At 38.5% G+C, this 27,476-nt stretch overlaps 2 protein-coding genes across 2 annotated transcripts in view; one reads left to right on the plus strand and one right to left on the minus strand.

Moving 5' to 3' along the window:
• The window catches only part of DPP4 (dipeptidyl peptidase 4), a 111,958-nt gene extending 95,238 nt beyond the window's left edge, over positions 1-16,720 (plus strand). Inside the window, exons 23-26 of the mRNA XM_044669831.1 lie at positions 70-134; positions 13,213-13,285; positions 13,583-13,656; positions 15,354-16,720. Coding sequence (XP_044525766.1) covers positions 70-134; positions 13,213-13,285; positions 13,583-13,656; positions 15,354-15,455 — 314 coding nt within the window. The 3' untranslated portion in view covers positions 15,456-16,720. The remainder of the gene's footprint in view (positions 1-69; positions 135-13,212; positions 13,286-13,582; positions 13,657-15,353) is intronic.
• Positions 16,721-25,748: 9,028 nt separating this feature from the next.
• SLC4A10 (solute carrier family 4 member 10) overlaps positions 25,749-27,476 on the minus strand; it is a 257,844-nt gene continuing 256,116 nt past the window's right edge. Inside the window, exon 26 of the mRNA XM_044669107.1 lies at positions 25,749-26,066. Within this exon, the coding sequence (XP_044525042.1) occupies positions 26,000-26,066 (67 nt within the window). The 3' untranslated portion in view covers positions 25,749-25,999. The remainder of the gene's footprint in view (positions 26,067-27,476) is intronic.

The following is a 27,476-nucleotide window of genomic DNA, read 5'->3' on the forward strand; positions in this document are numbered from 1 at the left end:
ATGAATTGAGCCTGTTAAAAGATAAAAGACCCTATTGTATGAAGTAAGCCGTTTCTTTTGATCACACAGACTCAGTCTACACAGAGCGCTACATGGGACTTCCAACCCCAGAAGACAATATTGATAGCTACAGGGTAAGGAACAACAAATTGCATTGATTTCAAATTCCAATAAATTATTCTAGAATGTCTCACAGTACATATCATTTAGAAATTTTTTTTCTTTCCCAGAAAAAAAACAACTATCTTTTATAGACACCACACAGGTGGTTCAAAAACATACTTGGGGCTTTCCCAAGTATAGACGGTACAATTAGAATCTTTATCTTATCCTTAAACCCAGCATAGCTTATTTCCTATGAGAATTCTCTGTTGTAAGTCCTGGCAATTGAAAGAGAAGTTCTACTCAGAGATACACATTTCAATCTGTGTCAAGAACCTTAATAATTGGGAGCTACTAGTTAATGTTTTCCGGTTTTGAATTTCGAATTTGATGACAGTTTCCAAGATCTATGGGAAATTACATGAAGTTATTTTGCACACTACAAGAAGGAAATTTAAAAAAAAAACACCTTTCTAAAGTTGTCTTTTAAAACTAAAGAATATATTTTAATAATGGAAAGTGAATAACAACACATGATTATTGGGATACTCATTTGGGTAAACATGTGTAGTAGGTAAACTAGGATTTAGTGTTTCCATTGTATAAATTTCAGTTTTGAAAATAACACACTAGAGTTCAATTTGTCTGTTCAGGGCCTTAAAAGCTCTTTAAGCTTTTGTCACTTTATAAAACCTCTCAAGAGTCTATCACCCTTAGACTGTGGCTACTCAATAGACTTAGAGGCAATAAGTTTTTTTACTGGTGGCCAAACATATACCATTTTGTGGCAGTGGAATAGACTTGAAAGATCATGCTTTCTTTGGAGCCAGAGAACCTGGGTTCCAATCCAGTGTCTGTCACAACTGTGTGACATTGGACAAATCACTTCACCTCTTGAGGGCCTTGGTTGCCTCAATTATAAAACGAGGGTGTTACAGACTATTTAGCCAGCTCTAAATTTTGTGACTCAGTGATTACATCTACAGAGAAACTATACAGCAGTGTTTTCACTTTCTTGCACAATAATTTGACTATGAGAGACTGAGAGATGGGCAGTGCCCATGAAAACGTATTAAACAGCCCTTGAACTGAACATGTTGAGCTTAGTGGCATCAAACAGGCTGGCAGCCTGATGGTGGAGAACCAACTGGCAGGTTGTTTCACAGATGGACTTGTAGAGTTCAGAGTATGGTTGGGGCACATTTACCATCAGTAGGTCCGTCCTAATGTAGATACCACCCCAAAGCTGCAGGATTCCCTTTCAGATGATAATGATTTATTCGAATGCAAATATGGATATAGAGGAAACTATTTGGAAAGTGAGAACAGCAGACTTTACTGCCTTCCAAGACATTATATCCTTCCTTACTTTTCCTATTGGGAAATTCTCTCATTCTGCATTCCAAAGTAAGTCATCTTTGAAATGACCATTTCTACAAAGAGACTCAAACCTCTTCTGAGGGTCAAGAAAAAAACGATAGCAAGATTAATTTGTTGTCATTATTTTGCCTTTTCTATATAAGAAAACTTATGCATGATTTCAAATGGTAGGCTGCATTTGGATGATTAACACATGGCCCTTGAGCAGTATTTGTAATCTTGTGTAAATATCCTCATTATTGCTATGACCTTCAGAACAATGTGACCAAAGCAGTGTCGAAAAACAAAAGAAAAACCATTTGACTTTGTGAGGTATGAGCCCTAATCTTAGCTGCGATTATTTGCATTTGCTTATGCTGCCAAGGCTTGTTTTGCAACCTCTGCTGTTCATCCTAGATGTGATACTATGGTCCAGGATAATGGGTACTGGTTTTGGAGCCAGCAGATTTGGGTTTGAATCTTGGCCTTGCTATTTACTACATAGGTCACCTCGGGCAAATCACTTAACATTTCCTGACTTCAAATTTTTTATCTGAAAAATGAAGGGCTTGGACTTGTTGGCCTCCAAGGACCCTTCTGGGTGGCCATAAAGTAATAAGAGGAATGAGGGTATAAAAAATAGCTGATTCTCCCTTTTTGAAACTAGAATGATCTTGCTCATGCTTTATCCTTGCCTAGAAAACTCAGTTTAAAAAATATCCATCTTGGGAATATTGTCGATGATACTTTTGCAAATATTAAATTATAGTTTAAGTTCAATAATACGAAGTATTGAATATGTAAAGAGTACACAAATTTCATAAATGTATGTGTATGGGTGTATATTTGTCTATCTATCCATCCATCTAGATAGATACAGGTGGACCATGGAACCATTAATTTCTACAATAAATATTTAGAACACTTTGGGGTATGATAAAGATTCTGACCACATGCCCTTTGATATGCATCCTTTGACTTATACCTACCCATCACCTGAAGATCATAACTGGCTTTCTTTGGTGCATGTGTAGTATGCATGCTGGCTGATAGGACTTCTGCTACTCAGGATCCTGCTGCCTTAGTGGCTAGTTTTCCAATAGTCATTTTTTTATCTATCTCCTTTTTTATGTCTTTCCTATAGACTCCACTTGGGCAGTGGCACTTTTCATCTCTCTCCCTTAAACCCCATCTTTCCTCCCCCCCGCCACCCCCCCCAGTTAGCTGCGTTAGGTAGCAATGTAAATAGGAGTCACTCTCATGCTGCCAATGGTAACATGAGCACACTGGGTGCACAAAGTCATTCTCTCACTTCACTGCGCAGATGGCACCAGAGGACTGTTTAATCCTTTCACGCCAGGAGTCGGATTTTCTTGGCACAACATCCATTGCTGGCAACGGACACATTAAAACTGCCAGTACCAGGGAGCTAAAGGTTCCCAATGTGTTACTCAGAAGATTTATTTGGGAGGGTGGGAGGGTGGTAGTTAGGTGGGCAGGGGAAAGTAATGCAAATATATTGATTGAATTATTGTTTCCACAGTGGTAAGTAGCTTCCTCTCTGTGTGGAAAAATTGAACCTAGATACCTATTTTTGGTGCACTGCAGGCATCAGAATAAAGCTGCCCTCCTTTGTTTTTAAAAATGAATCTACTTTTGTCTCTGGCACAGATATATCAGGGGAGCTACTTCTTCCAATGTCCCCAGCTGCCCCTTTGGACCCTTTTATCTCTGTACACACTCTACTTTTCTCCTATTTTTCTGTGGCTTTTCCTCTGTCTGAATCCTCTTTTCTCCCTGGCTCTTATTTTCCTTTCTTTACCTCTTCTTACCTCTCTTTTTTGGAAATAAAAAATAGGGAGAGAATCTTTTTGGAGTCTTTCACTAACCTTGTATCTGAGTGGGCATGGGAAGATGCCTAGAAAACAACACACTTCCCCATTCTTTGGCTGCACCAACTCAATCTGTCAGTCAAATTTTATTGAGAACTCACAGGGTATATAATCTTAGATGGCACAAAGTTGAGCAACCTCTAGTGATTTTGTAATTATCCAGATAATTCTGTATTGCTGCTTTTACTCTGGAAGTTCCCCCCATATGATGGATGGCCATTGCATCTAGATGGATATATCCGAGAAGGGATGAATGTTATATTTAGCCAGACATGATGAGCCGATGAAAAACAGTCTCCATAAGGTCATTCATAATCGAAATCTGGAAGCCTTTGGAGGAAGCCCAAATTACCAGGAAAACTAAATATTTTGAAATAAGAGTTCCACTTAACATTTCGGAATGGGAACTGGAAGGACATTAAACATCTCCCTATCAGTTATTTAAATGGAACCAAGTTACATATGGTGAGAGGTAAAAATAAGGAAAGGCAAACAACAGTTCTTTGAGTGGCTTTGGTGGTACTAGCATGCTCAATACCAAATATCATGAAAGAATCACCATCAGTGGACAACCTGGGACTCAGCCAGAATGTATGCATAGCCATACTAGTGCCTCTTTCCAGGATGCTGATTACTTCTGGAGAATGATTGATAAAAGAAAGATGAGTGGCTCTTATTGGGTTGCTCTTGTGGAGTGACTATACTCAGGACAGATGTGAAGTGTAGACAAACAGAAATATCAGTTGAAGTGGAATCTTATCACTATGGAATGCAATGGCTTGCTCAATGTGAGCCACGCTATGTTGTGCATCCAGTGAAATAAATAATCGTAAGAATGTTAGGTCCTAAAACCAGCAACTAAAGGGATTCTTCCTCTGGATCCAGTGATGAAAAGACTTCTTCAAAAAGACTGTGAACATCTTTGGTGCTGTCACTGAGCACAAAATATACTGAGATGGGACAGACATTCATCCTTTCATTCAAGTATTTAGTGAGTGCCCAAGTTGGGAGGATAAAAATAAGTATATGGCATGATCTCTGGCTATAAGCCACTTATAATCTTGTTGACACAGACTCATAAAACTACTGATTAATAAAAGAAAACAATGAATAATGAACTAAACTAAATGAAGGCAATAATGATACCTTAATGAAGCTTTCCACACTCAAGGTGCTTAATAAACATTGAACAACTGAAGTACCCTACTGACTTTGTGACAGACAATAAGTGTTACAGTCCAGAGGAGGAGAGACCATTGGAGTTATCAGAATACTTCATGCCAGGAGAGGGACTTAAGATTGGCTTGACACTATTTGGATGGAAACAGGCAGAAGGTTATTCCCTGTCATAGGAATAAAGGACAGATGAGTAGCAGATAATGTTAAGTTTAGGGTTCAATAGAAAGTTGGCCCAATGTATGGTAGGATCATTCAGAAGGACAGCAGAAAAGGAAGGATCAGAGAGGATGGACAAAAAATTGGGCAAGAATCAATCTGGAGAAAGTGTTGACTTTGGAACCCACAGAAAACAAGGAACTTTGGTCTTAAAGCCAACCAAAATGCAGTGTAGGGCTCATCCCTAGAGCCAAGAGAAAAGGGCAGCCTGGAACACAAAGAAGGGACTGATTTAACTTGTAGAGGAGATTTATTTTGCATTTTGCTCAGAATTTGATAGGCTTTTGGCAAGTGTTTGAAACAGTCATAGATTTGGCAATCTTCTGCTAGCAGATTTGAAATGTTCAATCCTTAAGAACTGCTGCATCGTTAGGTTATGCAAAACAGGGTGCAATTTTGTAAATATGCCATCTTGTACTGATTTGACATTTGTTCTATTATCCCAGAATATGCCAAAGGGAGAGAGACCTTCAGATTTAAGCCAAGCCTCAACTTGTTTGTTGAGTGCTGATAAAATGTTGACTGCTGTGTGATCTTTAAAGGAGCCAGTTATGCTCGGCAAGCCCTAAGGTTGAGCCTCCTCTGACTGGTTGTGAAAGGTAATCTTTCAGTCACATCCGATGAGGTGCAGTTGTTTGATTAATGTAAACAATAAGGGCAAGGGATGCAGTGGGGTGAATTCAGTTATTCTTAAGTATCTTCTTTTGCCTTTATTGTGGCATCAGTTGTGCTCTGGGGGGGAAGTAAAGGACAAGAAAAGAAGATTGAGGCTAGAGTACCCATTCACACCTTGAACTTTAGGTTGTTCCTTCTCAGGAAATATTAGGCCTCTTAAGAGGGCATAACGAGGAACCTGAAGCTAATAACACATTGAAGTAGTAGGACAACTCAGTAGGTTCCCTGGCAATTATCTCTTATGTATGATATACTTACTATATAGGCGATACCATTGTCCTGGCTTCTATAACAAGAAGACCAAGTCCAGAGTGGTCTACATGTTGCATTGACTCTAGGGGGGCATAAAGGATGCTTCCTTTTGCTGCTCTCTCTATTATCCTCCTTTCATTTTAATAATACAAAGGTTCATTTGTTGGAAGATAGCTTATGAACCAGCATGATCAAACAGGCAGCCACAGATGGTTCTTCTTAGTGCTTGTATGAAAAGTTCCACATAGTGAATGCTGTTGAATTGGTATTGCCACTGGACCAGTACTTTATATTTCTCTTTGCCAGGGTGCTGCTGGCACCAATACTCCCCGGAAGTTTCTATCCTCAGATTTATGCCAACTGTACTGCCATCCATATCCTTATCTATTTATTACATATTGCTTCTTTCATTTAGGCATTTATATTTATTGGTGACAAATGACCTAAACTCTAACTTAAAACATTGACTTCATTTCTGGATGCAATTTAGTTTGACAGTGAGTTTGGAGGTTTCAGATGCAGAAAGAGTTCTGGGTTTGGAGTCAAAGGAACTTGGCTTCACATCTCAGATTGCTACTTACTACCTTACCTTTGCAGACTTGGGCAAGTCACTGGCCTCTGCTTCCTCATCTGTAAAATGAGGGGTTTGAGCTAGGTGATTTCTCAGAACTCTTATGCCTCTTAAATCTTTAATCCCATGAGAGGCAAACATAAATCTCTCTGGTTACTTGTGAGAATAACCAGCTGTTCCCTTGTGATCTGAAACTATATTAAAGGATTTTTTTTTTGGGGGGGGGGAGTATCTTTCTCCAAAGTCTTCTCACCTGTAAATGCTATTTGTCTTGGCACTTTTAGGCATTCTAACAAATAGTGTGAGTTAAAATGGATGCTAGTATTCCTGGTCTCATACTCATTAGATCTATAGATATCCAATTGGAGTCACGGTCTTATCATTACAGAGGTTGGAAAACCCAAATTTACTTAGACAGATGCATTGGGGCCATGGGGCCATAGTCTTTGTTTTCCTTTGCAAGCTCAGGAGGGGCTCTTGCCCTTTCTTACCTGTTTCATTCTCAAGGGTCTCCAGGTCAAGGATATTCTCTCTCACTGCCCTTGTCAATGAATTGATGGCAGCCTCTATTTTCAGAGGAAGTTTTCTCTCATCCTGACATTGAAGGCTTTTGTTTTCCTCTCCTCCTGCTGTATTAGAGTATTTGTCTTTCTTTCTTTGTGGTGTAATATTGTTAATGTAAAACAATTTGCGTCGTGACACTTTTATCACAGTTTTCCTCTTTTTCTCAGTATGTTGCATTTCTCACCATGTCTAGTTCATCACAGCTACAGTGTGTACATCACAACATTTATCTTAGGCTCAGGGTTTTACTTGTTTATAAAAATTGTCTTCTTTCAGCCTGCATTCACTCCATTTAAGAAAAAAAAAATGTACATATAACAACCACCAGAAATTGTTTTGTTCCAAACTCCAGTAGTTATCACATTCCATGTTAACTGTCCTGATTGTTTCTATGTCTCCCAACTAGTGTGTTTAAAGCTTGCTGGGATATTTTCTGGTTTCATTGCTCTTAGAGTTTGTAAGAACAGGCTTTGCTTCCTCAGTGTCTGAGACAAGGGAATCAAATGAAATTTTGTCAGGTGACACTTTAGACCCTGGAATGCTTTGCTTGTCCACTGGCCAAAGTAGAAGGAGTTTGTGAGTTCAAGCAGTCAATATAGAGCCACTGAAAAGATTTTATTTAGGAAGAAAAAAAAAGCTAGAAACAAAATGCAGAGCTGCGTTCGTAAGGGTATGTAGTTTTTATGTTCATTTAGCAGAATGGACAGATTAGTGGTGCCTCCTGAGAAAGACCACCTTTTAGTGGCCTGTAGATCAGCCCCCCTGAATACATAAAATTATGACATGGAATGTGTTCAGATGACATTGCCATTATGTAAGGCTCAATTGCACACATCTCTAGTTAGTGGCCATGTGTTACTGGCAAGGAAAATCTCTGGGAAAATTTACCTGTCTGTGTTTACACAGCTCTGATCTCCCAAAGATTTTTTCCTCCCTTTACCAACGACTTAGTTGGCTTTGGGCAATAGAGAGGAACAAGGTGATTCCCAGTCATGTGGCTGATTACTGGAACAAGGCATGTTGCTTGTGCTATAGCCTAATTATTTGAAGGGAATGAATCCGTAGTCACTGGAATTGGATTCTGGTCAGAAATTTGGAGCAAGTCAAAGTTTGAAAAACTCACTTTTAAATGGATTACACTCAAAGTCTGAAGACCTTACACTGTGAGAGACATGGACTAGAGGACCCTATGGAGCCATAGACTCATATATTATCTTGAGGAGATCTTAGTTTTGAGCATCTAGTTTAATCTTTTAATTTTAGAGTTTATAAATCTTAGACTAGAAAGAGACTTACTCAAGACCTAAAAGATAATGTGAGGACTAGAACCCAGATCTCTTGATTCTAAGCCAATGCCTCAATATTTTTCTGGTGTAAATGGTGATAATTTGCAGGGACTTCACTTTGGCAAAAGTGGGAATCAAGGTGTAATGGCATGTTTCCATGCACAGATTTTGTTGATGGTGGGAAGAGGATTCAGTTGAGAATTGCAGAGCACATAAATATGGCAGTTTTCCATGATGATAGTTGTGGACCACTTGTCAGTCAGTACCAGAATCAGACCTTGGAGGTCATCTAGTCTACTAGATATCTGGATTTTAGCCTCATTTGGAACATGAAGTGATTTCTCAGACTTTGATTCATTTATTGCCTTTCTCAAAGACCAAAATTCCTATGTTAGAGCTGAGTCAAGAGATAGATACCAGAAAAATTTACAGTTCTATACTGCTAGTCACCTCTTTGAACAGGCCAGCAATGAGTACATTGGTTTCAGGACTTAATACAGCACTGTGCACAAAGTAGACATTAAGTACATGGAAACTTAGATTTGCCATCAGAAGGTCTGAGCTCAGATCACTGATGCTTTGTTTGTTATCCATATAATAATCATTTCAAAGTTCTCTTTAGACTTTTTTAAAATTTCATATTTAGGTTTTCATTTGCAAAATGAGAGATGAACTAAATCAAGGGATTCCCAAGTGATCTATTTGGATAGATCACAGGGGATCTTTGAATATTGAATGAGAAAAAAATCCATATTTATTTTCATTAACTTCTAACTGAAATTTAGCATTTCCTTCAATTATGAATTAAGAAATATATATGTACATAAAATACATGTGACACACATATAATTAATTCTGAAAGGGGAATTGTAGGCTTCTCTAGACTGCCAAAGGGGTTCACTAGACCTTTAAAAAGGTTAAGATTCCCAGATATCTGGTACTGTTCAAGATCTATTCTAGTTTTTTGAATCTTATGAACTGAGTTATCCAGAGATGACTCCATTGTCAGTATATTTTTGCTGTTTGTTGAAATTCTTCAGGAATTCATATAAATAATTCTGTTTCACCTGGCCTCTACCCAAAAGGCTACCATAATCTGTAACTTAAAGTTGAAAACCAGGTTTGTGTACAAAATGGACAAATCAGCTACTAAACTTTAGAAAGAAGATGATTTGGCTGAATACCTTTATTGCCCAAACTTGCCATCAAAGCTTCACTAAGATGAAGATAAGAACAGTGCTTTTATTTTTCTTTTAATGGGTCCCAGGAACTTTTTTTGAAGAGATCATGGGGACAGGTAACTCAGTTGACTAGAGAGCCAGGCTTGGAGATAGAAGGTCCTGGGTTCAGATATGGCCTCAGTCACTTCCTACCTCTTTAACTCTGAACAAATCACTTAACCCCCATTGCTGAGCCCATATTACTCTTCTACCTTGGAACTGACTCTTAGAGGATATGGATTTTTTTTTAAACCCTTAACTTCTGTGTTTTGGCTCCTAGGTGGAAGAGTGGTAAGGGTGGGCAATGGGAGTCAAGTGACTTGCCCAGCGTCACACAGCTGGGAAGGGTCTGAGGCCGGATTTGAACCTATGACCTCCCATCTCTAGGCCTGACTCTCAATCCACTGAGCTACCCAGCTGCCCCCAGATGGTTTTTTTTAAAAGATCAATAATAACTATATTCTAATTTATATCAGAAGCAATAAGAAGATACTTTAATGTAATTATCATCTTTAATTACTTATAGCATCTTGTTTAACCTTTTAAATTGAGCATTAGTAAAACTGAATCTTAGAGTAGAAAGTGACTTATGCCAAACTTAAAAGATTTTAGGAGTAGAATCCAGATATTTTGACTCCAAGCTCTTGGCTCAATCTCTTTTCTGGTGCCATTGGTGATAGTTGCAGGGACTGTACTTTGGCAAAACTAGGAAGCAAGGTGTAATGGCATGTTCCATGCACAGAATCTATTGATTGAGCCCATACTACTCTTCTGCCTTGGAACTACTGCTTAGTAATTGGACAGTATCTGAGATCCTGAGCCAATCAGAACTTTTAGACAAGTTGTTAAGATTGTAAGTCACAGAGCTTGATGCCAGTTTATGTGGGTAGAGGAAGCTGCTCACTAAGCACTCCACAAGCTAATGAAATCACAGGTCAGGTCCACAAAACAGTCACTAATTTAATAGGAGATCAGTTTTTGATCACTGGAAAAGGACTTCACTTGGAAAACTCTAGGATTTGTTGACCACATGGGATCTTAGAATGTTGAAGTGAGAAAGGACCTTTGTTGTTCAGTCAAGTCCAACTCTTCATGACCCTGCAGACCATGAGACTTTCTTGGCAAAGTCACCAGAGTAGTTAGCTATTCTCCAGAAGATTAAGACAAACAGAGGTTAAGTGACTTTTCCAAGGTAACACAGATCCTAAGCGTTCAAGGTGAAACTGAACTTGGGTATTCTTGACAACAGACCCAATGCTCTATCACTGAGCCATCTAGCTGCTTACTTAAGGATCTTAGAGATTGTTTAATCCAGGGGTTCTTAACCTGGGATAAATGGACTCACAGAGCTATCTATGAAGAGATTCTAGGGACTTCACAAACTTGGATGGGGAAAAACTTTAAAAAATTTGTGTCTAACTTTTAACCCAGTTAGCATTTTTTTCAGTTATTTAAAAATGTTAATCTGAGAAGGGTTCCATAGGTTTCTTTAGACTCCTAAATGGATCTATGTCATAAAAATAATAGTATAATCTGATCTTTTCATTTTATTGATGGATGAAGAAGTATATTAAGAATAAATGAATTGTTAAAGGTCTTACAGTTGCTTAGTGGCAGGAGTGGGACCAGAATCCAGATCTTTGCATTGAGAATTCAGTGATCATTCTATAAAGTTGCCTGATTGATCTCCTTTTTTTCAAAGGGCTTAAATTGGAGGTGACTCCAAAGCCCAACTGTCCCATGTTCTGTGACTCATCAGAGATGCTCCTGATTTAGGAAGATGCTGTGGAATTGGAGGCAGCTAGGTGGCTCATTGGTTAGATGGCAAAGACTGAAGATAGGAGGTCCTGGGTTCAAGTTTTGCCATAGACACTTCCTAGCTGTGTGATTTAGGGCAAGTCACTTAACCCCAGTTGCCTAGCCCAGTGATTGGCAAACTTTTTTTTTTTTTTTTAAACCTTTGTACTTCGGTGTATTGTCTCATAGGTGGAAGATTGGTAAGGGTGGGCAATGGGGGTCAAGTGACTTGCCCAGGGTCACACAGCTGGGAAGTGGCTGAGGCCGGGTTTGAACCTAGGACCTCCTGTCTCTAGGCCTGACTCTCACTCCACTGAGCTACCCAGCTGCCCCTATGGGCAAACTTTTTAAAGAGGGGGCCAATGGAAAGGAAATGCTCATCTGACCATCTGTTTCGAAGGCAACTCTTTTGAAGTTTCATTGTATTGTATCCTAATTACTGTATTTGTCAGATTAGGAATAATGTGCTGCCAGATAGAACTTTTCAGGGGGCTGCATCTAGCCCGCAGGCCATAGTTTGCCCATTACTGGTAGCCCATAAATGCTCTTCTGCCTTGGAACTGATGCTTAATATCAATTCTAAGTTTTTTTTTTTAAATTTTTATTTTGAATATTTTCCCATAGTTACATGTTTCATGTTCTTTCCCTCTCCCCAAACCCTCCTGACCCCCCTTAGCCGACGCACAATTCCACTGGGTTTTACATGTATCATTGATCAAGACCTAATTCCATATTATTGATAGTTGGACTCGAGTTATCATTTAGTGTCTAATCCTCAATAATATCAATTCTAAGATTTTAAGGGAAAAGTTAAAAAAAAGAAGCCACAGAATTGGCTCAGCTTAGATTTTCCTGTATTACTGATTCTTGTGGTCAGACATTCCTAAAAATATAATTTGTATAGCATGAAGGACATTCTCTCTCTCTGTCTCTCTGTCTCTGTCTCTGTCTCTCTTTCTCTTTAAACCCTTACCTTCCATCTTGGAGTCAATACCGTGTATTAGCTCCAGGGCGGAAGAGTGGTAAGGGCTAGGCAATGGGGGGTCAAGTGACTTGCCCAGGGTCACACAGCTGGGAAGTGTCTAAGGCCAGATTTGAACCTAGGACCTCCCATCTCTAGGCCTCATGCCCAATCCACTGAGCCACGCAGCTGCCCCAAGGGCATTCTCTTGGTCAAGACTTTGGGAAGCAAAATACTTGCCTTCTCTTTCCCTGAATCCATACACAGTAGTACCTGTGGAAAGTCATTGCCTTCCCTTGGTTGGAATCTGGTCTGAAGGACCCCCATCATTCCCTTCTCGAGGCTGACTGAGCGACGTCTTCTCCTCTCTTCTAGAAAGCCAGCTTTCCAGCTTAAAACAAGGATTCAGTGAACTCAAAACTACTTCTTTATTTTCATAGTGCTTCTTTGGCAACAAATGATTAGGCTGAGCTCTCCCACTGTTCCACCAGGGCCACATCCGGCCTTTTCTGCCCAGCTTCTCATTTCATTTCCCATCCATTGTATTTCCTCAGGTCTTAAACATCTGTTCTTGAAACATATAATATTTGCTTTTTCATTCGGAGTATGGCAATATGGACCAAAGTTCACATGGCATATTGCAGAGTATGTTTAGTTGCAGAAAATGCTATGTACAGGCTCTTTGAAATGTAGCATGTATGGTACCATGTGATGCCCGGTTGCCATGGTGATACACTTTTTGGCTGAAGGCAGCAGAAGCCCATGGAACATACATCGCTAATATGTTCCCATGCCCCGTGCTAACGCGCAGCACCCGGCTGGAGCCGGAGCGAGGATTCCAGTGGCTTTCCCTGAAGCCTCTCCTCTCGCTGACAGGTGCCCACTTCCAGAATGTGCAGGGGAGAAGCGGCAGCTTCATCCACTTCCCATCCCATGTTTCCCAGGCGGAGGAGGGCATCCTGTGCATTATGCCTTGCATCTAGACAGCATTTGCTTGAATAGCGGCTTGCTATATTTTGTATCAAAGGGGGCCCCAGCTGAAAACATTTTATTTTGTAAACTGAAGTGAAAAATCAGTTTATGGCAGATCCTTTTTTGAATAATGACATTCTTTTTTTTTTTCTCCCCCCAATTCCAGAATTCAACAGTCATGAGCAGAGCTGAAAATTTTAAACAAGTTGAGTACCTCCTTATTCATGGAACAGCAGATGGTGAGTTTCAGTTAATTAGACTTTTTAGTATCACAGACAGGTTTGCAATTTCACTACTGACAAAACAAATGCATGAGGGGGCAAGACTGTTACATTTACTTCAATAAAACAGTGTTGCTTTCCACAACTCACTTGTCTTCTGCTAACTGTTATTGTTGAGTCCTAGAACTTCAGACAGTCCTTTTATTCTTTTACTTGTTTTCCACTCCTTTTCTGTTTCAAAGAACTGGACGAGACCATATTTGTGACTTGATGTTTCCTTTATCTCTCTCTCCCCCCCACCCCCACCCCCTCCAGATAATGTTCATTTTCAGCAGTCAGCCCAGATCTCCAAAGCCCTCGTCGAGGCCGGTGTGGATTTCCAGGCAATGGTATGGCTCAGATTCTCAGTGGTAGACTGGAGAGAGGGAAGCAGTGCAGATTCCCACTTTTCTAGGAGTGCCAGGAACCTTTCGAAACCCCTCTGTCCCAGCTCCTTCCTGAGGAAGACCCAGGGGATGGGGAAGAGATAATCACTCTTGCCATTTTTATCAAGGAGGGAACTGAGAGAGAGAGTAGAGGTCCTCAAGCCATATATAAGCTAAAAATGACTGAGGCAAGTGGTGAAAACAACCATAAACAAAGCAGAAAGAAAAAACAGGAAGGGGGACTATAAATGTACCTCAGCTCCAATGCCCAGAATGCCAAATCACTGATCTTCCGTTTATCTGGTTCCTTATTATCTTACCCCTGATTTCCCTTGAAATCTACTCCCTTATCTGGCAGCTTCATTCTAAGGGGAGACTAGCAATAATAATAGAGGTGAAAATATAAAAAAATCCATTTCTATTCAATATAGATGACTAGCAGTTATCACAGCAGTAGGATATTAATAATCACCACTTTTCAGTTTTGTGCAATTGCCATGTTATCTTTTGTTGAACAACAACAGGCAATAAGCAATTAGACTTGTTTTGTAAAGTCGGAAACTGCTTGAGCCTTTGTTGCCTATACAGAAAGATGTTTCTGTGTATTAAGTCAAACTCATTTGCTGTACTAGGGCTTTCCAGATTTTAAAAAAAGATATACATAGATCTCTATGTCACTCTATATATTTATTTTAAAATGCAGCTCTCCTGTATGTTTTAGCCAGAAAAGCCTGTCTTTTTCCACCCTATACTAACATATTTGCTTTAGTCGGCATTCCGCTCCAATGTTACACATTCTATACGAGGGGAACAGTCATTTTGATACCAGGCGGAAATCCTCAGGAAGAGCTAGCAGTTCATTGGGTGGTGGTCTCTGTAGGAGCTGGAGTGGGGTATGTTGATTCTGTTAGAGAATTTTTTTAAACCAAGAAGACAGTTCGGTCCAGCCAAATCTTTATTAAAAAATTCGATTCCTCTAGAGAAATAGGAATGCCCAACAATGAATTGTGCCTTGGTTTAACCAAGTAATGTTACTTATTAACAGTTCAATGTAAGGGTTTTCTGTTCTGAGTGTAAAGCTGTGTCTACACAATGTCAAACACCCAAATGGAAAGTGAAAAAAAAATCTGTCAAAACCCCAGATTCCAAATACTGTTTCTGAGTAGTGAGTTGACTTCTTGTAGGTAAAAAACCTCAGGATTTTTTTTCCCTTCAAAATGTTAACACTTTTTTTCTTAACACTGATATTTTTTACCTGACAAGAAAGTAAGAATGATGTTTATAGCAATTCATGAAACTGGAGGGGCAAACCGGGACCAGTCATTTCCCAGGACAAGCAGTGCTTTAGGATTGACTTTGAGTCAAAAGGAAAAATCAATATGTCTTTTATTTCACCTTTGCAAGTTCGTAAAAGCCACAGTGAAATTCCCAAGAAGGGACTTCTGGGCTATGAGCATTGGATTTTTGTAGACTAGGAATGAAGTTCTCTGGAAAGGCTTTAGGGGTGGAATGGAGACTGAATATCCCCTTCCAATCACTCTGAGTTGTAAAATGATAGGAATCCAAAGGAACTAAGAGCCCCCATATTTTTTTTTAACTAGGCTAAACTACCTCATTTGTATAATGACTACTAATGATGTTTTCCCCCCACTTCTCTCTAGTGGTACACAGATGAAAATCATAGCATTGGGAGCAACGCAGCACACCAACATATATATACTCACATGAGCCACTTCCTAAAACAGTGCTTTCATCTCTCTTAGCACCCAAGTGTCTCACTTTGTATTTCTTTTTTAGCTTATTAAATAGCTATTTTTTTTCTCATTACCCAAAACTGTACTGTGTCAGTATAACTATCTTGGGGAAAATAAACTAAAATCAAGAAATGTAAGGGTATTTTTGTTCCTGAATTCCATACATACAACATGAAGTCAACATTTAAGTGGAATTCTTTCTTGCCAACGTACTATTGCATTGCAGCATTTTGGATATATTCAGTGGGATTTTGTTTAGCATCCAGATCATTTACATGTCATCTGCTAAAACAAAAAGGAGATATGAATTGTTCATGTGCTACTTTTACACGAGATCATTGGCCTGTTCCCCTGTCCCCAACTGGCCTCATGCAGACATTGTGAATCTTGGTTAAAAGAGTGGAAAGATGGCAAAATGAGTCCAGTGAAGTAGCAGAAAGAGGGATTCTGCAGGGGAGCCTCACCTAAACATTCAGTCCCAATACATGCTAACTTGCATATACCACTGAATATGGCTACAGAGTAGAGACCAGCCAGATAGTTGTCATCTTCATGCAAAAACAGCACAGTTTTCCCAGGAAGAAAAATAGATTTGAAAAGGTTTTTCCCCGAGTTAACTGACAATAATAGCACGGGTTCTAAACAATCGGAGGGCTCTGAATAATTGTCAATAATTGGGAGCACCTTGGGGGTATTTCTGGTTAGAGGTGCTATGAAAACAAGTAGCTCTGTGGAAATGGTTCCCCCCTCCACCACCATTTTTTTAATGTGTTTAAAAAATACCCACAGTAATGTTTCATAAATGAAAAGACCTTTCTCAAACATGAAACACAGCTTGGAACTTGGATGGAAGCCCATCAACTTGCCCATTTAAAAGATGAAACTAATTGTGTTGCAAATCCTAACTTGAAGGAAGTACTTGCATCAATTTGAATTTTTCATCAGTTTCCTTGATGTTCTTAATTAAGGAGCAATTTACCCATCTCAGATTCCCTTTGAGCAATATGAAATAAGTTGAATGTTATGCATTATTGTCTGTTCACTAGACTATAAAATTTTCCCGTCATTTAATAAGTATGTCTTTGGCATTTCAGAGGTAATGAGTATGTCCCTAATCAGATCTAAGTCATATTGGCATGTGGCCACCCTACAAGGCTCTGCTTTGCTTTGTTAACGTTTCCCAGATTACCTATTAAACAAATGGAAAGATTCAAGCTGTTTTTTTTTTTAATACAAAGCACAAAATTTGTAATTTAATAAAACAGTTCATGGTATCAGTGGCCCTGTTTTCATTGCATAGATATCCTTTTTGCTATCTGTACACTGACATGTACTCAGAGAAATTTCCTTATTTTTTTTACAAAGAGTTATTAGTATCATATTCACTTTCTAGTCTTCTCCCAGGAAGCTGTTATGGTTTTGTAACTATTATGAGCCTTAGATATTAAAATATTACAGAACCAAATTGGGTAGGCTTGATAATTGTGACAATATATTTGTGTTAGAGTCGTAGAACTGGTCTGGAATGAGTTTTTGGTTGATGAGACCATTACAGTTGAACTAGTTACCCATGTATATCTAATCATTGAAGTACCCCAGTGTCTAGGGCTGGGTTTGGCTTACAAAATGACTCATGGAGGCAGCCTTACAGATGTTCCATATTCAAAACAAGATTTAAAATCAAAATGTTCACAGAATTGAGGCGGATGAGATATTATGACTTGAATTATTTAGAAGCCATCTCAGTTCTTTTTTCCACTTTATTAGTATGGATTGGACATAGACCGTTACAATCAAAGTTAGTGTAATTAATAGTGGAAACCCCCCCTCCCCCCGAATTTGAAGTTATTAAAACATTTCAAGGGGGTCAGTGAGGATGATTATTAGAAATAGGGTTGGATAGAAGATTGCAAACATAAAACTACAACTTTGCTTATAAAATACTTAATAAAATGAAATTTCTTTAACATATCAATTAATTCCAAATTTCCTATTCATTTATTGGACTATCAGTATACCATTACTTAAAAATCCACTCTTGTTGTTTTACCAACTAGTGAATTCCTGCTATGGAAATTCCTTCCACCAATGCACTTACTTATGTTTGGCTCTTCAAGAGTTGCCTGGGGATATTTTAAGTTTCATTGTTGTTGTTTCCTCCCCCCTCAGCCCCCCTGCCATAGCAGAAAGAGTACTTGAAACAAGGTCTCCCTGGTCTTCTACTTATCAGGGCATGTTCTTGATGGCTCATACATGAGAACTATTCCTAAAGTGATGTTATTTTTTTCAAAATTAAACTTTCTTGATACTTAATTAACCTAGGACCACTGGGCCTATCTTTGTATGGTTCCCTATCAAGAAAACACTGCATAAATACTAAGACCTACTTCTGAAGTACAATAAGAGTCTGAAACACAAATTGAATAGCAATCTCTCTGTCATCTGCACTGACCATCTGTACCACCATTTAGGATCAAAACTCTACTTCTGGATGATAAACCCGACTGTCATTCCCCTCAATTCCCCAAAAGATACAAACCTTTCTTTTGTGCCTACAAGGCAACTACAACAAATAGTTGTTATTATTGTTGTTTTAAGTATTTAAGGACAGAATAGGTGAATAATAATGGACCAAAGATGAAGAGCTCTCGGATGATAACTGATTAAGAGAATTAAATCAACTTAAAAGGACAAAAGCATTAAAGGAACATGACTTAATGAATCAGAAATACCTTATAAGGATAAGAATATATTTGAAGCATCAGGGACTGGGCCCCAATATTGGGAAGGTCAGACTCATTTGGGAACATTGGAAAGGGTCTGAAGACCACTTTGGAGAATGATTGAAGTAGAAATGTTGATATATATTTCAACTTGTGAGTTTTTTCCACCCTGTCAATTACTCATCTGTGCTAACTTGATTGTAATGATCTGAATTGAATTCATAATAGTATCTGAAATTGTTGTTCCTACTAAGCTAATTCCATAACAGTGCTGCATAAATGAGGAATTACTGTGCTTTAAGACACTTGGCTTATGAATAAGCTTGTTACTCAATTTATCCCTTACAGGAAATTGAACAACTACTTAATCTAGTACCCGCTGGGGATTGGCAGATCTGACTTTTTTAAAAGGATGTCCCCTACACCCCTCTTTGCTTTCATAAATAGTATACTGAATGTAAACTTTTGTTTTAACACTTAAAAAGGTGATTTTAAAAAGTCATCAATTGGGGCAGCTGGGTAGCTCACTGGATTGACAACCAGACCTAGAGACGGGTGGTCCTAGGTTCAAATCTGGCCTCAGACACTTCCCAGCTGTGTGACCCTGGGCAAGTCACTTGACCCTGTTGCCTACCCTTACCACTTTTCTCCCTTGGAACCAATACATAGTATTGATTCCAAGACAGAAGGTAAGGGTTTTTTAAAAAAAGTCATCAATTAGACCATTTTGTTATTTATTTTTTGCCTGTTGGCTTATGCTATCAATGTGGCTGCCTCTCACAAACTCTTCATCAAAATTCTTGCTTTTCCTCTCATTCTCTGAGAAATCAGCACTGTAGAGATTAAAATCTCAGGTAAACTATAAGTGTTCAAAAGAGTTCTGAATGAAAGCTTGGGCTCCTGTTTCTAGGAAGAAAAAAATGACACGTATATTTGTTAACAACTCAACGTTGTTCAGCCTTCTCATTGATCTACCTTGTGAGGCAGGTAATTGTTCATTATCTCCATTTTAAATATGATGAAATAGAGGCTGAGACTTGCCCAAGTTCTCACATCTACTAAGTTGAAGAAGTGGAATTCAAACCTTGGTCATATGATCATAGAATCATAGATTTATAAGTGAGAAGGGACCAGAAAGATTGAATCTTCAGTTATCCATTTTAGAGTTCAGAAAACCACAGCTCAAATAGGTAAAATGATTTACCTGAGGCCTTACAAGGACCATGTAAGAGACTATGTATTTGGACCCAGGTCCCTCTGACTCCAGGTCCTATGTTCTTCTATTCTTCAGTTCCTTCTAGAAAAAATAACTGGGGAAGCATTAACATCCCCGTTTTTTTATGCAGTAGACATAAACTGAACTCTTTATCCTTCACTTCGATTATGAATCATGACACATAGGTCCTGTTAAACACTGAGCTAAAGTTTTGGGTCAGATTTTCCAATTTTTGACCTACAATGGCTCCCTGTTACCAACAAGATTAAGGCTACACTTGTTGGCCTGAACTTTAAAGTCTCTCTAATCTGTCCTCACTCTACCTATCCAATCTCATCTCCGTTTACTCTTCCACTATGAATTCCTATGGTCAAAGCACTTTCTTCATTGCTTCTTTCCTGTTCATATCATATTTACCCATTTTATATGGTTTCCTGTGACTTAGATTGAACTTTTTTTCTCTTTTGCCAATCCAAATCCTGCCTGCCTTTCATCAAGATTATATGCAAGCTCCAATTTTCAAATACCAAATGGACATTTTTTCTTTCTGATGACATTTGTAGTCTTGTAGCACACCATGGGCAGTGAGGTGGCACAGTGGATAGGGTACTGAGCCTGTAGTCAGGCAAACTTCTCTTCTTGAGTCCAACTCTGGTCTCAGACACATTAGCTGTGTAACTCCGGGCAAGTCACTTAACCCAGTTTGCTTCAGGTTTCTCATCTCTAAGACAAACCAGAGAAGATGGTAAACCAACCAGTTTCCAAGGAGTATCCAAGGAGACTCCCAGAGGGGCCACAGAGTTGGACCTGAGTGAAAAACGACTAAACCAACAAAAGTTAAGCACACAGTTCAGTATTTGAGTGCATCAGCATGCCACGTATTTTAGCCTTCTGAAATGTTGGACTTTCAAAAGCCTCCCCAGCTGGATTGGAGTTGTCTCAAGGGTGGCTATTCAATAAATACTGTTAACTTTCAGCTTCTAGTGCCAGACAGGCAGGTAAAAAAAAACAAACCCCCCCCAAAAAACAGTGAAAAGCGTTTACGCACTACACTAGTTCTTCAAGGTGGAAAGAGCTGCTCTAAAGTTTAAACTATAGTTATTTTTTTTTTAAACCCTTGTACTTCGGTGTATTGTCTCATAGGTGGAAGATTGGTAAGGGTGGGCAATGGGGGTCAAGTGACTTGCCCAGGGTCACACAGCTGGGAAGTGGCTGAGGCCGGGTTTGAACCTAGGACCTCCTGTCTCTAGGCCTGATTCTCACTCCACTGAGCTACCCAGCTGCCCTAAACTATAGTTATTTTATTATCCTAGTATACTACCCCACTAGCATGACATATATTAAGTTCAGAACATTGCTTGAGTACTGTGGGTAATTGATAAAGGCATGGTGATGATTAGTCTTGGACAACAAACTAGCTGTGTGACCCTATGCAAGTCACTTAACTTTTGACTGCCTTAGTTTTCCCAACAGAAAAATGGGGATAATAATAGCACCTACTTCACAAGGCCATTGTGAGGATCAAATGAAATAATATATATAAAAGGATTTAGCACAGTTTCTGGCACAGAGTAGATGCCATATAAATAAATGCTTATTCCACTCCCTTCTCCTCCCCAAGGTAGGTTTGGTATAATTACTGTCATTTTATGAGTGATACAACTTAGGCACAGGAAGGTTTAATGATTTATCTAAGGTCACATACCTAATAAATGATGATCAAGGACTCCAGTCTAAGTTTTTTAACCCCCATCCTATGTTTTTGTCATTGTCTCTTTAATATTTGAGTAGACACCTATCAATATAGGATTTTATTTTTCAACTCATGCCAGTAATACAAAGAAATATGGATAAGTTCCCAGGAATGGTGATATGGGGTATGTATATGTGTGTGTGTGCATGCACGTGTTCATACTCATGCATGAGTATTATTGGTATTAAAAGGGGATAGCCACTGGCCATTTTCTGCTGCATTAAATTCTCTCTAATGGTCAACTAGCACACAGCTGACCTGCAAGGACTATTTTCAGAACACTGATGTAAACATCATTTAATAGAGAAATCTTGACACACGAATGTCCTTAAAATATTACATAGCTAGTTCTTCCTTGCCTCCAGATCTTGAAGCAGTCCATGGCTATGTGTGTCTGAACTGGTATCATCTTATCAGCAGGTCCCAAACTAGCAGATTCCAGAAGATTTTGTCTGCTGCTCTATGAGTCTTCCCCCTGGTCACTGAGACTCTTGAAGCATATTCCCATCCCTATTGGATACCTTCAGATGGATTTAGTCTCCTGTAGTTTTGGGACTCGGGGACATAAAAGTCAGGATATAGTTGTGTATTCTTGAATATTAATTATTCGATTCCCATGTGATTTTTTAAAGTATCCTTTCATGTAGACTAAAAGCTCCCTGAGTGCAAAGATTTTCATCCTTTTGCATTTGTACTTGAGTGACTAATAGTAGAGGCTTAATAACTACTTACTGATTGACCAACCCTAACTGTAAAGGAAAAGAAATGGATTGACAAATGTGTTATTTGTAATTTTGGGGGTTCCATTGAGAGGTATTTGGGGCTCATTTGAGCCTTAAAACTTTTAGATATATGACAAACTTCCTGTGGACATTTAGGAGACTTTGAAACTACATTTTCCATGGTTCAACGGGTTTCCGGTCTTGACGTGAACGAACATAAAAGATAGCTTAAATTGGGAGGTCGGGCTTGAGACTGGCTCTCTTTTGTTACCTGCCAGCTGGTTGGTACGTTGCTCTCTTTGGCACGGGAGAAATCAGGCACGTGGTCTGTGGGGAGAAAGGTCTGGTGGGGTATTTGAATTAGATCTTAGCAGGTGTGCGGCCATTTTTTAATTTTACCAACATGGCCATAATTAAAATATTATTTCTCCTTTTATTCTCAGTCTATATTTTTTACAATTATAATACCCAACATCTTAGATCATTAGATGACTTCTATATTATATGTGATCACATTTTTTCCAATTTTTTGTGTCTAGCATCATTTATAAAGAAACCATAATCTGCCTGAATTTGGAATCAGAGAACCTAACTTAGAACCCTAGATCTTGGATAAATAATTTAGTTTCTGCCTTTACAATTTATTCATCTTGAGAATGGGGCAGTTAGACTAGCTAATCTTTAGCTCTAAATCTCATGATCTCATAATGATGGAGAAACTCAAGAGAGGAACAAAAGATGGAATACCAATGAGTATTGCGGTGAAATGCTTCATTGAAAAAAGAGTGAGTTTAAGTGGAAGAAATCCTTTGCAGTTAAGGAGAAAAACCAAGTTGTAATAGCAACGCACGATAAAGCTGAAAAACATCTAAAGATTGTTAGACCACAAATTGAGCAGGAAGCCTTAGTGCAGTGGTGTTGTTTAAAACCCCAGGAGGGCCTGAGTTTAAGACATGGTTAAAATCAGATTTAAGAACTTCCTAATGCTAAACAATGGTTGTTAACATTGTGGAGCTTACAGAAATAAGCCGTGTCTTTTTTCTAGAGATATTCAAGAATAATGAGTGGAATTATCGGTATGGAATAATTTAATCTATGTCTTGACTTTAGATTTTTGAAGACAAAATTCAAGAACTAGTAGGCCTGCCGTGAGCAAAGAAAATATAGAATACAGATTTTACTTTCAACTAACTTAGTATATAACAGTCAAATGAAAGCCAGATTTAAAAAGTATATGTGTGTGTATGTGTATATATGTACATATATATATTTAGTAAAAAAAATTATAGTATGGCTTACTGGATAGAGTGGGCCCTAGAATGCCTGGGTTCAAATCCTCCTGATACAAACTGGCTCAGTGTCCCTGGACAGGTTATTTAACATCTTAGTGTTGCATGGGAATTAAAAAAAAAAAGTCTTATGTATTACAGAACAATTTCTGACCTGGTTTAGCTGATGGAATTTCCTTACTGATGGTTCCCAGTACCACTGAAATCACAGGTCTGGTAAAAACCAAAAAACTTGACATCTTTACTTTTTCGGCCTAATTCCCAAGAATGTACATAATCAGACCCAATTCAATTAATGAATGGTTTAAAGTGATAATTGGGTCAGGTTAACTATTCTAGAACAGCTTTCCTCTTTCCTCCTAGGAATAATTTGGCTTTTTTTTTTTTTAAACCCTTACCTTCCATCTTAGAATCAATACTGGTTCTAAGGCAGAAGAGAGGTAAGGGCTAGGCAATGGGGGGGTTAAGTGACTTGCCCAGGGTCACACAGCTAATTTGGCTATTTTTGTGTAAGTACTTGAAATGCCTTTGAATGACTGGCTATTTGCTGTCCAGGCAAATCATAGCCTATGAAGTGGTTTTACCAACCATCCTGAAATCCCTAATGACATGTCTTCAAATTTTCCTAACTTTGAGTTGAAGTTGAAAATGTAAGACTTTACAGTCTGAGCAATGATTATGGCCTAATGAATACTGGGAGAGAAAAAAAAAAGGTCCCACAAAATGACAAGGCACTCGACATAATATAAAATGTGAAAGGAAATTAGTTAGGATAAATATTTATTTTCACATAACATCTCTTAGTTGTGAAAAACACAATATCCTATTCACATGTACACTTTACTTAAACTTTGTAATAAATTACATCCAAGAAATTCAGCAATTTTGACCAGGAATATGAAATTAGAAGTAAATATATAACACTACATTTGTATCATATTTTGTGTGATTTCAAAATGTTGGGATTAACATAAGGATAGCATTAAAATTCACACAAGAACAGCGTGACTATAAAAAATGCTTAGAAACACAGAATGCCATTGGATACAATGATTGCTTAATAGTCTAATAGATGATCATGTGAAACTTTCACTTCAATGATCGCTTTTTTAATAGAAGAATTATTAACATGAAAACACAAGAAGGCTGCTTTAGGGACCGGCTGGCACGTATTTCTAAACTAAATCATAAACCAATTGGAATGTTACAAAGTAGTATCTGTATTATTGAATACATGAAAACAATGCATTTAGAACAGAAAGTTTCTGTACTTTGTCTCCTGCATTTATAAACACAATCTTTATTATTGTTATTAAATGCATATCCTTCTTTGCATCCCTTAGGCTTCATTTCCGTTTAAATCACCGTTTTAAGGTCTGTGAGAGAAATTTCTAGGAAGTGATGAGGTCCACTACAATAGTCAAGAGAATGCTATAAAACACTGCTCATTGATTCGGTTATCAAAGGAACCACCCCCACCCCCTATATCCCCCCACACACATTGAGTATGGAAAACAAAATCACTGAGTAAATGATTCACAAATTGGAAGAACTCGGAATCTTCGCAAAGGGTACATTAAAAAGAGTATAAGTTCAATGGCCTTTGGCCATTCCTAGAATCCTACCCAACCCACTCAAATGGCTTAGAGTCAGTCATTATTGAGCATCGTTAAAAATGAATTTAAAAGTTATCCTTTCAGATAGTACTCCCAAATCTGAAAATAGCCATCCCCTCTTCTATAGGCTTGGTAAATATGAAAGTACTTAGAACAGACTGAAACTCAATTGGGAATTTGCCTGGTCAGCAGCTGAAATGTTCATTTTGAGGTTTGTTTCTTGACAGCATGCATTTTGAATAGAACAGTAGAAAAGTGTTGCAAGAAAAAATCACAACCGGACACCTGTCAACCTCACACTAGAACATGGTTCCAAACTAGCATGAAACAGGGCGGGATCCTTGGTGGGAGAGTTCCTGTACACTTGAATGTTTCTTATACAATGAATGATTCACCGTGGGGTATGCGGTAAGTGTGTAAATAAATGCTGACTTGGAAAAACTTGGTGTCGGAGGTAAAGAAACTTAACCACAGATTTCTGACAAAGGTTTATATTGAAAACATCTCCAAACTGTTTATAAAAGTATTGATTCATTGATTTTAGTATTTCCTATGGTCCATATTGGATAATGTAATCACAATGCACATTCTGAGTAAATGCTGTCTGAAGGTTTCCCTTCAAAGTCTGTAATTCTTTTAAAAGAAGATGTGAAAAGATTTCTTTATTTTGATTCCCCCAAATGACTTTATGCTTCAGGCAATACAAATTTTAAAATATTAAATGCCTTTTATTAAATCAAGGAAGACAGCACAAATAGAATTACCTTAAAAAAGAGCATTCAGACTAACTTTTTGATTTGGGTCTTTTGAAATAAGTCAATAACGCTAAGCTATAAAAATCAGAGAGAAGTAGGGCTAACTTTTAAATTTTCTTTGAATGAAATTTATAGGCATCACAAGGCCAGGAAAGTAGTAAAATACAAGTCAACTCACATGAGTTCTCTCTTTCGGAAAGCAAATGCTCTTATGAGATTGATGACACGAATTCAGTGTTGAGAAATGGTTAATCCAGCAAGGAACACACAGATTCTCGCATAGGCTACTGGGGCTGTTCACAAGGTTGTTTCATTGTGCAGAAGTTTTAGACAAGAGGAACAAAATTGGTATGGCACTACTTACAGTGTGGGCGTGAGTTTGGGATGAGAGACAGAATTTACAATACATGATCAAAGCAGTTTTATTAATAATTGTGGCACTCTTCTTGTATGTTTGTAAAAATAAATTGAAGAACAAGTCATAGACAAGTCTCCCTGTCAACACCTTTCCCTGAGTCAGCTTTCTTCTCTTTTCTGCCTTCAGTGCTGGAGGGGGGGAAAGGAAAAGTCTGTTACTGTCAATGCCACCATACCTTCTGTAAGAACTGCCTGATCCCCTTCCCTTCATCTTAAAAGATGCCCTCCTTCAGAAAAAAAAAAATAAAACCCAACATAAAAACAAAGAACAGACTCCCTTCCCTCCCCACCAAGATGCATTAATATTTCATGCTACATAGCACAGACTGACCAGCAACAATTATACAACTCTGAACTGGGTAGGGTACAAGCCATGGGCCAGAATTTTCAGAGAGGAAGAATGAATAAAATTGAAAGTTTTCAGACAGATCTGAAAGCATGCAAGATTCACACACTTGTCATTTTGGCAAATGAAATTGTTAATGATTGTTGAAAACACCCGTCATGATACCATCTTAAGACAACACTGACACTTTGTTAAATGGAACAAACAAGAAGTCACAGTTGTTATTTCTTAGTTATGCTGACCCTCGGTTTGCTCCCGCCTTTTCTCATTGAATGGTGCTTTGTGAGAAGGAACATGTCTTAGTTCCTTAGGGCACATTTCCTCCGTTCTGGAGAACAATTATATCCCATTAAAAAACTGAACACCCTGTCCTCCAGTAGCCTGGTGACCACTTGGGAAGACAAAGCCTCAGAGCCGGAAGAATGGCCACGCTACTTATATTCTGAATCAGAATCTTCTGAAAGAGGGTTTTATTTCATTTTACTCTCCAAATCAATTTGTTAATAATCAGTAAGATACTCGATTTCCCACTTTCTTTCTTTCTTTTTTCCCAAGGTTCCCCCCACTATCACATTAGCAGGTTGGCTGGGAAATGTTCATAAAAAATGGACACATGCATTATGTTGACATCTGAATTGTAAGCTTCTAGGGGACGTGGTTTATGGCTTCTCTACCTGATGTCTCATTCCTCTGTGTTTTTGCACCTGCCTGGCGTGCACTCTTTTCTTCATCTTGACTTTTTAGAATTTCTAGCTTCCTTCAAAACATGGCTCATTGGAAAATCTTTTATGAGTTCCCGCATTATTACTGCTACTTTGTCAAATTATTGTGTGTATATTCGTCAGTTTACATCCTATATCCTTCCCCTCCCCTATAAAATGGCAACTCTAGGGATTGTTTGGGGAGGGGTTTGTTTTTGGGCATCTCTAATGTGTAGCAAGTGCTTTGTACACAGTGGGTATTTAATAAATGCTGATTCAATTTGATTATGAAGTGATGCCTTAGTTACCTATGGGCCTTTATATAATTTTTCCTGCCACTGCTTCCACCGAAGCACCTGGGACAAGGCTTTTATCATCTGAATATCACTTCTGACCAAGAGGCCTGGATCAGGAGTGATTTTGCATAACTCTAATTCTGATTTTTAGCCCTCAAACAGTAGTTTTCCTTCATGGCCAATAGCTCACATTGTC

Source organism: Gracilinanus agilis, chromosome 3 (genome assembly GCF_016433145.1).
Source record: "Gracilinanus agilis isolate LMUSP501 chromosome 3, AgileGrace, whole genome shotgun sequence".
NCBI lineage: Eukaryota > Metazoa > Chordata > Mammalia > Didelphimorphia > Didelphidae > Gracilinanus > Gracilinanus agilis.